The sequence below is a fragment of the Syngnathus acus genome, chromosome 6 (assembly GCF_901709675.1).
Source record: "Syngnathus acus chromosome 6, fSynAcu1.2, whole genome shotgun sequence".
NCBI lineage: Eukaryota > Metazoa > Chordata > Actinopteri > Syngnathiformes > Syngnathidae > Syngnathus > Syngnathus acus.
In genome coordinates, this window is record NC_051092.1 from 15490388 (window position 1) to 15505865 (window position 15478).

Consider the following 15478-nt stretch of genomic DNA (forward strand, 5'->3'; position numbering starts at 1 on the left):
CTGTCGTGAGAACCACCAATATACTAGCAGGATCAGTTTTCTCATGGCTCAAAAGTTAATTGATCCCTGTGAGAAGAGCTTGTGATTGAGCGGCTCGTTCGGCCAACCAATGAGCACTGAGCGGAGAGGAAAAGAGACGTTTTGCCCGCCCGAGACTTATATCTGTGCGTGTGCGTGCTGGAGCCTATTCTAGCTGTCATATGGGTACACCCCGAACCGGTTGCCAGCCAATCTCAGCTGATGAAATTTCGACCTTTTACAGCACCAGCATCGAACTATTCAATATACCTATTACACAACCGGATAGTATCACACATTTATAAAATTAGATTATTATTTCAACTAGATGGTGTCCCAGTATCTTAAGAAAGTTGTACTCTCCTAACCTTTCCACAGACTGGAAATGCTTTGTGTTGCCATGCATATGGTCAGTTGCCAAGTATGCTGGTAAATGGCAGTGAAACAGCATGCACCTATCAAAAATACTTGATATTTTTCGGCAATTCCGAATTTACCTCATATTGTATTCTACTTAGGCGGGTAGGTCCATGTGCTGACAAAGGCAGTGGGTATCAGTGAGTAAGGCACAGTAGTGATGGAGTTCCAGCTATCAGATGTTGGATCATAACAATCCAATGTTTTACATCTTTGTGTACCAAAGTAACCTCCGACCACGTACAGCTTATTTCCGGAGGCCACAGCATGGCAGCTCATTCGCTTGGATGTCATGTCACCGACACGACTCCACTGATTTGTTTCACAGTCAAACCGATAAGCAGAGGCGGCTGTGAATTCTGTGTCACCACCCATGATGAAGATCTGACTACCTAAGACTGCAGCTGCTGTGTAGCGCCAAGGTTGCGGGCATTCAGCTGCAATATTCCAGCGGTTACCAACAGGGTCATAGCATTGGACCTAGAAACAGAAAACAGAAAATGACAACCGTTTACAGATAAGTGCAAACAGTTAATCCCAGCATGCATGACACCAAACCTCAACCTGCAAAACTTCTGTCAAGTACCATATTTTTCGGACTATAAATCGCGTTTTTTTTCATAGTTTGGGTGGGGGGGCGACTTATACTGAGGAGCGACTTATATGTGAATTTTTTCATAAATTTTCAAAATAAAAAAGTGAAACCGCGATGTAGCAAGGGATTTGAATTTCAAGTGACGTCAGCAGCGCGGAGCGGCGGTTGTTTACATAAAGGACAAAGATTCGATCACGGGATGACGAAGATGACGAAGGGCCCCACGCACTACCGGCATCATTAGCGGCTTTGTTTGTAAGTGACACGAAGAGTTTGAAGGATTTAATGATTTGGAGTGACACAGAAGGTTTGAAAAACTATTATGGCTTTTACACACACCCGGTCCTACTCTACGGAGCTCTCTTTCACCTCCGTGGATGGAAGTCGGGGGCCGGCGCTCAGCCGGGTGGCTGTCCGGGGACGGTGGATGGGGCTCGGACTTGGCTTTACGCACGCCCGGACCTACTGTACGGAGCTCTCTTTCACCTCCGTGGATGGAAGTCCGGGGCCGGCGCTCGGCCGGGTGGCTGTCCGGGGACGGTGGATGGGGCTCGGACATGGCTTTTACGCACGCCCGGTCCTATTCTATGGAGCTCTCTTCCACCTCCGTGGCTGGAAGTGCCACCTCCGGGGATGGAAATCCACGCCGCCACACACCTGGAAGTCGACACCGGTGCTTGGGGCCGTGTGGCGGCGAACTATTTACAGTGCCTTGCGAAAGTATTCGGCCCCCTTGAACCTTTCAAAATTTCGCCACATTTCAGGCTTCAAACATAAAGATATAAAATTTTAATTTTTTGTCAAGAATCAACAAGTGGGACACAATCGTGAAGTGGAACGAAATTTATTGGATAATTTAAACTTTTTTAACAAATAAAAAACTGAAAAGTGGGGCGTGCAATATTATTCGGCCCCCTTGCGCTAATACTTTGTAGCGCCACCTTTAGCTGCAATTACAGCTGCAAGTCGCTTGGGGTATGTCTCTATCAGTTTTGCACATCGAAAGACTGGAATTCTTGACCATTCTTCCTTGCAAAACAGCTCGAGCTCAGTTAGGTTGGATGGAGAGCGTTTGTGAACAGCAGTCTTCAGCTCTTTCCACAGATTCTCGATTGGATTCAGGTCTGGACTTTGACTTGGCCATTCTAACACCTGGATACGTCTATTTGTGAACCATTCCACTGTAGATTTGGCTTTATGTTTTGGATCATTGTCCTGTTGGAAGATAAATCTCCGTCCCAGTCTCAGGTCTTTTGCAGACTCCTACAGGTTTTCTTCCAGAATGGTCCTGTATTTGGCTCCATCCATCTTCCCATTAATTTTAGCCATCTTCCCTGTCCCTGCTGAAGAAAAGCAGGCCCAAACCATGACGCTGCCACCACCATGTTTGACAGTGGGGATGGTGTGTTCAGGGTGATGAGCTGTGTTGCTTTTACGCCAAACATATCGTTTTGCATTGTGGCCAAAAAGTTAGATTTTGGATTCATCTGACCAGAGCACCTTCTTCCACATGTTTGGTGTGTCTCCCAGGTGGCTTGTGGCAAACTTTAAACGAGACTTTTTATGGATATCTTTGAGAAATGGCTTTCTTCTTGCCACTCTTCCATAAAGGCCAGATTTGTGCAGTGCACGACTGATTGTTGTCCTATGGACAGACTCTCCCACCTCAGCTGTAGTTATCTGCAGTTCATCCAGAGTGATCATGGGCCTCTTGGCTGCATCTCTGATCAGTCTTCTCCTTGTTTGAGATGAAAGTTGTGTCCCACTTGTTGATTCTTGACAAAAAATTAAAATTTTATATCTTTATGTTTGACGCCTGAAATGTGGCGAAATGTTGAAAGGTTCAAGGGGGCCGAATACTTTCGCAAGGCACTGTATGTTATAGTTATTTGATATATTTTATTTCGTGTAGCAACTTGTATATGTTTTCATCGTTACAGTTCAGTAGTTGTTGGCTCGTTAAACTCTTGTTTTGTTAAATAAAGAGCATTTACCAAACCCACATCTTTCCTTGTACTTTGTTAACGCTACAATATAGTTATATACTAGATCTGTGGAATAACGACGAGGGTGACGTCAGGGCGCACGCGCGGCGTTGTTGACAAAGGACGAGGAATTTGATTGATGGATTTAATCATTTGGAGTGACACAGATGGTTTGATAATATTATTGCTTATATAATAGCTATTTGATATATAATTTATATATCGTTATATGCGCCTGTGGAATATTTTGAAGTGCAAGCGCCGTCAGCGGCGCGCACCCATTGTTGACATAAAGGACGATCGATGGATCTCATGAATTTGAGTGACACAGATGGTTTTATAAACATGTTAATTATGTAATAGTTATTTGAATAACTCTGAATATTACGTGAGTCGTCACCTTATCGTGGTGGAGGGGTTTGCGTGCCCCTATGATCCTAGGAGCCATGTTGTCTGGGGCTTCATGCCCCTGGTAGGGTCACCCATGGCAAACGGGTCCTAGGTGAGGGGCCAGACAAGGCACGGCTCACATTAGCCCCTTATGATTTTCCCTCGCCCGGACGCGGGTCACCGGGGCCCCCCTCTGGAGCCAGGCCTGGAGGCGGGGCTCGAAGGCGAGCGTCTGGTGGCCGGGCCTTTGCCCATGGGGCCCGGCCGGGCACAGCCCGAAAAGGAAACGTGGGTCCCCCTTCCCATGGGCTCACCACCTGTGGGAGGGGCCAAAGGGGTCGGGTGCAGTGTGAGCTGGTGTTTGAGGCAGAAAAGTTCCAACTAGATATAGTCGGACTTGCCTCCACGCACAGTTTGGGTTCCGGTACAAGCCCTCTCGAGAGGGGCTGGACTCTCTTCCACTCTGGAGTTGCCCACGGTGAGAGGCGTCGAGCAGGTGTGGGTATACTTATTGCCCCCCGGCTGGGCGCCTGTACATTGGGGTTCACCCCGGTGAACGAGAGGGTAGCCTCCCTCCGCCTTCGGGTGGGGGGACGGGTCCTGACTGTTGTTTGTGTCTATGCACCAAACAGCAGCGCAGAGTACCCACCCTTCTTGGAGTCCCTGGAGGAAGTGCTGGAGAGCGCTCCTTCTGGGGACTCCATCGTTCTATTGGGTGACTTCAATGCTCACGTGGGCAATGACAGTGAGACCTGGAAGGGCGTGATTGGGAGGAACGGCCCCCCCTATCTGAACCCGAGCGGTGTTCTATTATTGGACTTCTGTGCTCGACACGGATTTTCTATAATGAACACCATGTTCAAGCATAAGGGTGTCCATGTGTGCACTTGGCACCAGGACACCCTAGGCCGCAGTTCGATGATCGACTTTGTAGTCGTGTCATCGGATTTGCGGCCGCATGTTTTGGACACTCGGGCGAAGAGAGGGGCGGAGCTGTCAACTGATCACCACCTGGTGGTGGGTTGGCTCCAATGGTGGGGGAAGATGCCGGTCCGACCTGGGAGACCAAAACGCTCTGTGAGGGTCTGCTGGGAACGTCTGGCAGAATCCCCTGTCAGGAAGAGCTTCAACTCCCACCTCCGGCAGAGCTTTTCCCACGTCCCGGGGGAGGCGGGGGACATTGAGTCCGAGTGGACCTTGTTCCGTGCCTCCATTGTTGAGGCGGCCGACCGGAGCTGTGGCCATAAGGTCATTGGTGCCTGTCGTGGCGGCAATCCCCGAACCCGCTGGTGGACACCGGCGGTGAGGGATGCCGTCAAGCTGAAGAAGGAGTCCTATCGGGCCGTTTTGGCCTGCGGGACTCCGGAGGCAGCTGACAGGTACCGGGTGGCCAAGCGGAACGCGGCTTCGACGGTTGCTGAGGCAAAATCCCGGGCGTGGGAGGAGTTTGGCGAGGCCATGGAAATTGACTTCCAGACGGCTTCGAGGAAATTCTGGTCCACCATCCGGCGTCTCAGGAGGGGGAAGCAGTGCAACGTCAACACTGTTTACAGTGGAGATGGCGTGCTGCTGACCTCGACTCGGGACGTCGTGTGTCGGTGGGGAGAATACTTCGAAGACCTCCTCAATTCCACTTACACGCCTTCCATTGTGGAAGCAGGGCCTGGAGACTCTGAGGCGGACTCTCCAATCTCTGGGGTCGAAGTCACTGAGGTACCGTAATTTTCGGACTATAAGTCGCGGTTTTTTTCATAGTTTGGGTGGGGGGGCGACTTATACTCAGGAGCGACTTGTGTTTTTTTTCAAAAAATTTCAAAAAAAGAAAAAAAAGAAAAGAAAAACGAAACCGCGATAAACGAACCGCAATGTAGCAAGGGATTACTGTAATTTGAATTTCAAGTGACGTCAGCAGCGCGACCAGGGACGGTGGATGGGGCTCGGACAATGCTTTTACGCACGCCCGGTCCTACTCTACCGAGCTGTCTTTCACCTCCGTGGATGGAAGTCGAGGGCCGGCGCTCGGCCGGGTGGCTGTCCGGGGACGGTGGATGGGGCTCGGTCATGGCTTTTACGCACGCCCGGTCCTATTCTATGGAGCTCTCTTCCATTTCCGTGGCTGGAAGTCCACGCCGCCACACGCCTGGAAGTTTGTTTTGTTAAAAAAGAGCCGTTTACCAAACCCACGTCTTTCCTTGAACTTTGTTAACGCTACAATATAGTTATATAGTAGATCTGTGGAATAACGACGAGGCTGACGTCAGGGCGCACGCACGCGCGGCGTTGTTGACAAAGGACGAGGAATTTGATCGATGGATTTAATGATTTAGAGTGCACAGATGGTTTGATAACATTATTGCTTATATAATAGTTATTTGATATATAATTTATATACCGTAATTTTCGGACTATAAGTCGCGGTTTTTTTTCATAGTTTGGGTGGGGGGGCGACTTATACTCAGGAGCGACTTATATACATATATATGGGTTTTTTTCACTTTTTTGGGCATTTTATGGCTGGTGCGACTTATACTCCGGTGCGACTTATAGTCCGAAAATTACGGTATATATAAATATATATATATATCCCCTATCTGCGTAGCGTCCTGTTCTTTGCGCTATGCTTACTGTCTGCTGTATGCACACTGGCTCAGTTTTGCTCCTCTTATTTATTGGGTTATTTGTTTATTATTTATTCATCGCTCCTATTATTTATTTATTATTTATTATTTATTGTTTGTGCCTTCTTGTTTTTATTTTGTCGTCTACTTGTATGTCTATCGTGTACTATGTCTCGTCACCGTGGGATAGAGGAAACGGAATTTCGGTTTCTTTGTGTGTCTTGACACATGAAGGGATTGACAATAAAGCTGACTTTGACTTTGACTTTATATATCGTTATATGGGCCTGTGGAATATTTTTAAGTGCAAGAGCCGTCAGCGGCGCGCACGCATTGTTGACAAAGGACGATTGATGGATTTAATGAACTGGAGTGACACGGATGGTTTTATTAACGTGTTATTTATGTAATAGTTTTTTGAATAACTCTGAATTTTACGTCAGGGCCGTTCTCAGCTCTTAGTTTGTGTTTATGTCACGTTAGCATACCTATCGTTTAGCCCAGGGGTGGGCAAACTACGGCCCGCGGGCCACATCCGGCCCACGGGACCGTTTAATCCGGCCCGCCAACCCTGAACAAATTGTTATTAAACATTTTTTTTGGTCATTTTGCCTGCAATGACTGCGTTTCCCCAGTAGATGGGGAACCGCTCGCCTGCGCATTTACTACCGGAAGCCGTGTCAGAAAGCTCGGCGCACACTCACAAGTGCGTGTACGTACGTACTCAGTAGTACGGACATGGCGCACTCGCGCTCTATTTGTATCAGTCCCGAATTTAGAGCGTGGGCTGTGACGACAGCATTCTTGTAATTCGCGCGCTGAGCTTTCAGATAGTTTTACGCTAAATCCACCCACAAACCTTCCCCTGGAATCCTTCTATTAAAATGAGTCGCCCAAGGCAAAGCAAGGTGGACACAGTGCCGAGTGTTTAAAAAAGAGTGGCCAATTTGGCTCGACGTACGCGACGTGACGTTCAGCCACATCAACATCAACCCGTCACAGATCGAGGTAAACGGACCAACATCTCGGATCTCTCCTCAGAATTGCCACAACAAGTTTTACTCCAGACTATAACGCACTAGCAAAAAAGGGAGACCAACAACACTGTTCCCACTGAAAATGAAGGGGAGGCTCTCAAGTTTGTTGTAAAAAAAATGCATTTTGAATATGATTTGTACACATAGCAGGGATTGAAACTAGCGACCACTCATTTTCAAACAATGCAGGATGCTCAAGGACATTGATGCACCACCTGTTTGCGACTAATCTTAACCTGTAAAGTTCTTAAGGCTTACTTTAAGGAAGTGTTTCCCGTTTCCTCACCTCTGTTACCAGGTGTTTGTGAGTTAAAACTCTGCTCTGATTTTCAGATACCCCTCACCGTGTTGCCGTTTTGATTACTTTATTTGGATGTATGCTTTCACCGATTCTTCAAGATGATATATTTGGTCAGAATGTTTGCCGTTTGATGTGATCTCATAAGATAAACATCTTTCATTAATCTGACCTGCAGGCACTGAAGTGATGTAGACTGTTATTCATAATAACAGTGTCGTATTTTATGAGAATCACTGATAGCAGTTTTTTAGTGAATTATTATTATTTATTTTTTTAATGCTGTTAATAAATGCATTTGTTTTCAAAAAACTTGTTTGGAATATGGGCGGCTCGGTGGGGCACTAGGTAGCACGTCCGCCTCACAGTTAGGAGGGTGCGGGTTCGATTCCACCTCTGGCCCTCCCTGTGTGGAGTTTGCATGTTCTCCCCGGGCCCGCGTGGGTTTTCTCCGGGCTCTCCGGTTTCCTCCCACATCCCAAAAACATGCTTGGTAGGCCGATTGAGCCCTGCGATTGGCTGGCAACCGGTTCAGGGTGTCCCCCGCCTACTGCCCGATGACGGCTGGGATAGGCTCCAACACTCCCGCGACCCCCGTGGGGACTAAGCGGTTCAGAAAATGGATGGATGGATGGATGATATCCATGCTTTACTACCTACTAAAGGCCAAAATCTTTTATGCAATGACCTTTACAGGTCGCTTATATTACTTCACACAAACACTACATCCATCTGCTCCTGGTTCGGCCCTCCGGTACAAATATAGAACCCAGTTCGGCCCGCGAGTCAAAAGGTTTGCCCACCCCTGGTTTAGCCTGTTGTTGCTCGTTCATGACTGTTCTTGGTGTTGGATTTTGTCGAATAAATTGCCCCCCAAAATGCGACTTATCTATGTTTTTTTTCACTTTTTTGGGCATTTTATGGCTGGTGCGACTTATACTCCGGTGCGACTTATAGTCCGAAAATTACGGTATTATTTCATCTTTAAGCCCTTTACTGGCAAGCTACCAAGTGGAGTACTTTGATGCCTAGATGGAATATTGTCCTGCATAAAAATCATGGTCTTCTTGAAAGATGTAGACTTTTTCCTGTACCACTACTTGAAGAAAGTGTCTTCTAAAAACTGGCAATATGTTAATTTTAATTAATTTTAGTTTTAATTTTAGAATTGTGGTGCACTGGTTAGCATGTCCGCCTCACAGTTAGGAGGGTGCGGGTTCGAGTCCACCTCCGACCCTCCCTGTGTGGAGTTTGCATGTTCTACCCGTGCCCGCGTGGGTTTTCTCCGGGCACTCCGGTTTCCTCCCACATCCCAAAAACATGCTTGGTAGGCCGATTGAGCACTCCAAATTGCCCCTAGGTGTGAGTGCGAGTGCGGATGGTTGTTTGTCTCTGTGTGCCCTGCGATCGGCTGACAACCGGTTCAGGGTGTCCCCCGCCTACTGCCCAATGACCGCTGGGATAGGCTCCAGCACGCCCGCGACTCCCGTGGGGACAAAGCGGTACAGAAAATGGATGGATGGATTTTAGAGTTAATTTTAACTCAACTCCATCTTTAACTCAAAAAGGTCCAAGCAGCTACCAGCCCATACCAGTACCAGTGTCCTATTTTACGTGGAGCTCTGTGGCCATTACTGATCTAAATACGGGTCCAGCTTGTCCGTTAAGAGTCACTCTCATCTCATCAGTCCATAAGATCTTTGCAAAATCTGTATTCTTATATTTATTGACCCAGTCTTGACGTTTCAACATGTACCGTAATTTTCGGACTATAAGTCGCACCGGAGTATAAGTCGCACCAGCCATAAAATGCCCAAAAAAGTGAAAACAAAAACATATATAAGTCGCTCCGGAGTATAAGTCGCATTTTGGGGGGCAATTTATTCGACAAAATCCAACACCAAGAACAGTCATGAACGAGCAACAACAGGCTAAACGATAGCTATGCTAACGTGACATAAACACAAACTAAGAGCTGAGAACGGCCCTGACGTAAAATTCTTTATTATTTAGAATTTAGTTATTCAAAAAACTATTACATAAATAACACGTTAATAAAACCATCTGCGTCACTCCAATTCATTAAATCCATCAATCGTCCTTTGTCAACAATGCGTGCGCGCCGCTGACGGCTCTTGCACTTAAAAATATTCCACAGGCCCATATAACGATATATAAATTATATATCAAATAACTATTAGATAAGCAATAATGTTATCAAACCATCTGTGCACTCTAAATCATTAAATCCATCGATCAAATTCCTCGTCCTTTGTCAACATCGCCGCGCGTGCGCCCTGACGTCAGCCTCGTCGTTATTCCACAGATCTACTATATAACTATATTGTAGCGTTAACAAAGTTCAAGGAAAGACGTGGGTTTGGTAAACGGCTCTTTATTTAACAAAACAAACTTACAGGCGTGTGGCGGCGTGGACTTCCAGCCACGGAAGTGAAAGAGAGCTCCATAGAATAAGACCGGGCGTGCGTAAAAGCCATGACCGAGCCCCACCCACTGTCCTCGGACAGCCACCCGGCTGAGCGCCGGCCCTCGACTTCCATCCACGGAGGTGAAAGACAGCTCGGTAGAGGAGGACCGGGCGTGCGTAAAAGCATTGTCCGAGTCCCATCCACCGTCCCTGGACGAGTCGATCTTTGTCCTTTATGTAAACAACCGCCGCGCTGCTGACGCGCGACCGCGACGTCGCGTCGCGCTGCTGACGTCAGCATGACCATTTCCCGTGACTCCCGGTTCAAGATGGTGGACAGGTCTGCACGTCGTCAACCAGCTAAAGCGATCATCTAGTGTTTCTATGTATCTCTATGAAGCCAAATCCCAAAGCAGTAGTAGAAGAAGAAGCACATGTGATTGGCGCTTTGCTGAAGGGCTGCTCACGCGTCACTCGACGGAGCTGTCTTTCACCTCCGTGGATGGAAGTCGAGGGCAGGCGCTCAGGCGGGTGGCTGTCCGAGGACAGTGGCTGGGGCTCGGTCATGGCTTTTACGCACGCCCGGTCTTATTCTAGACTTAGAATTAGACTTAGACAAACTTTATTGTCATTTTGTCAACACTAGGTGTGCACAAAACGAAATTTCGTTGCATACGGCTTCGGTAGAACGTCCTCATGATGGGTGGGGGCAGGTGGGCTCTCCTCATCCTCCGCAGGAAGTACAAGCGCTTCTGTGCCCTCTTGACCAGTGTTGTGGTGTTCACAGTCCAGGTTCTATGGAGCTCTCTTTCACTTCCGTGGCTGGAAGTCCACGCCGCCACACGCGTGTAAGTTTTTGTTAAATAAAGAGCCGTTTACCAAACCCACGTCTTTCCTTGAACTTTGTTAACGCTACAATATAGTTATATAGTAGATCTGTGGAATAACGACGAGGCTGATGTCAGGGCGCACGCGCGGCGATGTTGACAAAGGACGAGGAATTTGATCAATGGATTTAATGATTTAGAGTGCACAGATGGTTTGATAACATTATCCATCCATCCATCTTCTTCCGCTTATCCGGGGTCGGGTCGCGGGGGCAGCGGCTTCAGGAGGGACTCCCAGACTTCCCTCTCCCCAGCCACTTCATCTAGCTCATCCCGGGGGATCCCAAGGCGTTCCCAGGCCAGCCGAGAGACATAGTCTCTCCAGCGCGTCCTGGGTCGTCCCCGGGGTCTCCTACCGGTGGGACATGCCCGGAACACCTCCCCAGGGAGGCGTCCAGGAGGCATCCTGATGAGATGCCCGAGCCACCTCATTTGGCTCCTCTCAACGTGGAGGAGTAGCGACTCTACTCCGAGTCTCTCCCGGATGACCGAACTTCTCACCCTATCTCTAAGGGAGAGCCCGGACATCCTGCAGAGAAAACTCATTTCGGCCGCTTGTATCCGGGATCTCGTTCTTTCGGTCACGACCCATAGCTCGTGACCATACGTGAGGGTAGGAGCGTAAATCGACCGGTAAATTGAGAGCTTTGCCTTTTGGCTCAGCTCTCTCTTTACCACGACGGACCGGTACAGAGTCCGCATTACTGCCGACGCTGCACCGATCCGCCTGTCGATGTCGCGCTCCATCCTCCCCTCACTCGTGAACAAGACCCCAAGATACTTAAACTCCTCCACTTGGGGCAGGATCTCATCCCCGATCCGGAGAGGGCATTCCACCCTTTTCCAATTGAGGACCACGGACTCGGATTTGGAGGTGCTGACCCTCATCCCGACCGCTTCACACACGGCTGCGAACCGCTCCAGTGAGAGCTGGAGATCACGGCCTGAAGAAGCCAAAAGCACAACGTCGTCTGCAAAAAGCAGAGACGCGATGCTGAGGTCCCCAAACCGGACACCCTCAACTTCTCGGCTGCACCTAGAAATTCTGTCCATAAAAATTATGAACAGAATCGGTGACAAAGGGCAGCCTTGGCGGAGTCCAACCCTCACTGGGAACGAATCCGACTTACTGCCGGAAATGCGGACCAAACTCTGGCATCGGTGATACAGGGACCGAACCGCCCTTATCAGTTGGCTCGGTACCCCGTACTCCCGAAGCACCCCCCACAGAACCTCCCGAGGGACACGGTCGAACGCCTTCTCCAAGTCCACAAAACACATGTGGACTGGTTGGGCGAACTCCCATGCACCCTCGAGGATCCTGTTGAGGGTGAAGAGCCGGTCCACTGTTCCACGGCCAGGACGAAAGCCACACTGTTCCTCCTGAATCCGAGGTTCGACCTCCCGACGGACCCTCCTCTCCAGCACCCCTGAATAGACCTTACCAGGGAGGCTGAGGAGTGTAATTCCCCTGTAATTGGAACACACCCTCCAGTCCCCCCTCTTAAAGAAGGGGGACCACCACCCCAGTCTGCCAATCCAGAGGCACTGTCCCCGATGTCCACGCGATGCTGTAGAGACGTGTCAGCCATGACAGCCCCACAACATCCAGAGCCCTTAAGAAATCCGGGCGGATCTCATCCACCCCCGGGGCCTTGCCACCGAGGAGTTTTTTAACTACCTCAGTGACTTCAACCCCAGAGATTGGAGAGTCCGCCTCAGAGTCCCCAGGCCCTGCTTCCACAATGGAAGGCGTGTCGGTGGAATTGAGGAGGTCTTCGAAGTATTCTCCCCACCGACACACGACGTCCCGAGTCGAGGTCAGCAGCACGCCATCTCCACTGTAAACAGTGTTGACGTTGCACTGCTTCCCCCTCCTGAGACGCCGGATGGTGGACCAGAATTTCCTCGAAGCCGTCCGGAAGTCATTCTCCATGGCCTCGCCAAACTCCTCCCACGCCCGGGTTTTTGCCTCAGCAACCGCCGAAGCCGCGTTCCGATTGGCCATCCGGTACCTGTCAGCTGCCTCCGGAGTGCCGCAGGCCAAAACGGCCCGATAGGACTCCTTCTTCAGCTTGTCGGCATCCCTTACCGCCGGTGTCCACCAGCGGGTTCGGGGATTGGCGCCACGACAGGCACCAATGACCTTACGGCCACAGCTCCGGTCGGCCGCCTCAACAATGGAGGCGCGGAACAAGGTCCACTCGGACTCAATGTCCCCCGCCTCCCCCGGGACGTGGGAAAAGCTCTGCCGGAGGTGGGAGTTGAAACTCTTCCTGACAGGGGATTCCGCCAGACGTTCCCAGCAGACCCTCACAGAACGTTTGGGTCTGCCAGGTCGGACCGGCATCTTCCCCCACCATCGGAGCCAACCCACCACCAGGTGGTGATCAGTTGACAGCTCCGCCCCTCTCTTCGCCCGAGTGTCCAAAACATGCGGCCGCAAATCCGATGACACGACTACAAAGTCGATCATCGAACTGCGGCCTAGGGTGTCCTGGTGCCAAGTGCACACATGGACACCCTTATGTTTGAACATGGTGTTCATTATAGAAAATCCGTGTCGAGCACAGAAGTCCAATAATAGAACACCGCTCGGGTTCAGATCGTGGGGGCCGTTCCTCCCAATCACGCCCTTCCAGGTCTCACTGTCATTGCCCACGTGAGCATTGAAGTCACCCAGTAGAACGATGGAGTCCCCAGAAGGAGCGCCCTCCAGCACTTCCTCCAGGGACTCCAAAAAGGGTGGGTACTCTGAGCTGCCGTTTGGTGCATAGACACAAACAACAGTCAGGACCCGTCCCCCCACCCGAAGGCGGAGGGAGGCTACCCTCTCGTTCACCGGGGTGAACCCCAATGTGCAGCCGGGGGGCAATAAGTATACCCACACCTGCTCGACGCCTCTCACCGTGGGCAACTCCAGAGTGGAAGAGAGTCCAGCCCCTCTCGAGAGGGCTTGTACCGGAACCCAAACTGTGCGTGGAGGCAAGTCCGACTATATCTAGTCCAGGGGTGGGTAAACTACGGCCCGCGGGCCACATCCGGCCCACGGGACCATTTAATCCGGCCCGCCAACCCTGAATTAATTGTATTATTAAACTTTTTTTTTGTCATTTTGCCTGCAATGACTGCGTTTCCCCAGTAGATGGGGAACCGCTCGCCTGCGCATTTACTACCGGAAGCCGTGTCAAAAAGCTCGGCGCACACTCACAAGTGCGTGTACGTACGTACTCAGTAGTACGGACATGGCGCACTCGCGCTCTATTTGTATCAGTCCCGAATTTAGAGCGTGGGCTGTGACGACAGCATTCTTGTAATTCGCTCGCTGAGCTTTCAGATACAGTTTTACGCTAAAGCCACCCACAAACCTTCCCCTGGAATCCTTCCATTAAAATGAGTGGCCCGAAGAAAAGAAGTGAGTGCCGAATGTTAAAAGAGTGGCCAATTTGGCTCGACGTACGCGACGTGACGTTCAGCCACATCAACCCGTCACAGATCGAGGTAAACGGATCTCTCCTAAGAATTGCCACAACAAATTTTACTCCAGACTCTGATGCACTAGCAAAAAAGGGAGACCAACAACACTGTTCCCACTGAAAATGAAGGGGAGGCTCTCAAGTTTGTTGTAAAAAAATGCATTTTGAATATGATTTGTACACATAGCAGGGATTGAAACTAGCGACCATTCTCATTTTCAAACAATGCAGGATGCTCAAGGACATTGATGCACCACCTCTTTGCGACTAATCTTAACCTGTAAAGTTCTTAAGGCTTACTTTAAGGAAGTGTTTCCCGTTTCCTCACCTCTGTTACCAGGTGTTTGTGAGTTAAAACTCTGCTCTGATGTTCAGATACCCCTCACCGTGTTGCCGTTTTGATTACTTTATTTGGATGTATGCTTTCACCGATTCTTCAAGATGATATATTTGGTCAGAATGTTTGCTGTTTGATGTGATCTCATAAGATAAACATTTTTCATTAATGTGACCTGCAGGCACTGAAGTGATGGAGACTGTTATTCATAATAATAGTGTCGTATTTTATGAGAATCACTGATAGCAGTTTTTTAGTGATTTTTTTTTAATGCTGTTAATAAATGCATTTGTTTTCAAAAAAACTTGTTTGGAATATCCATGCTTTACTACCTACTAAAGGCCAAAATCTTTTATGCAATGACCTTTACAGGTCGCTTATATTACTTCAGACAAACACTACGTCCATCTGCTCCTGGTTCGGCCCTCCGGTCCAAATTTAGAACCCAGTTCGGCCCGCGAGTCAAAAAGTTTGCCCACCCCTGATCTAGTCTGAACTTTTCTGCCTTGCACACCAGCTCGGGCTCCTTTCCAGCCAGAGAGGTGACATTCCATGTCCCAAGAGCCACCTTCTGCAGCCGGGGATCAGACCGCCAAGGTCCCTGCCTTTGGCCGCCGCCCAGCTTGCAATGCACCCGACCCCTTTGGCCCCTCCCACAGGTGGTGAGCCCATGGGAAGGGGGACCCACGTTTCCTTTTCGGGCTGAGCCCGGCCGGGCCCCATGGGCGAAGGCCCGGCCACCAGACGCTCGCCTTCGAGCCCCGCCTCCAGGCCTGGCTCCAGAGGGGGGCCCCGGTGACCCGCGTCCGGGCGAGGGAAAACGTGATCCATTCATTTTTTTCATCATAAGGGGCTGATGAGCCGTGCTTTGTCTGGCCCCTCACCTAGGACCCGTTTGCCATGGGTGACCCTACCAGGGGCATGAAGCCCCAGACAACATGGCTCCTAGGATCATAGGGGCACGCAAACCCCTCCACCACGATAAGGTGACG

The 15478-nt window shown here is 49.8% G+C and overlaps 1 protein-coding gene across 2 annotated transcripts in view; it reads right to left on the bottom strand.

Moving 5' to 3' along the window:
• Nucleotides 1–228: 228 nt before the first annotated feature.
• The window catches only part of LOC119124023 (kelch-like protein 25), a 51994-nt gene continuing 36744 nt past the window's right edge, over nucleotides 229–15478 (bottom strand). For both annotated transcript variants that reach the window (XM_037253606.1, XM_037253605.1), the window contains exon 10: nucleotides 229–915. In XM_037253606.1, coding sequence (XP_037109501.1) covers nucleotides 529–915 — 387 coding nt within the window. In that variant the 3' untranslated portion in view covers nucleotides 229–528. The remainder of the gene's footprint in view (nucleotides 916–15478) is intronic.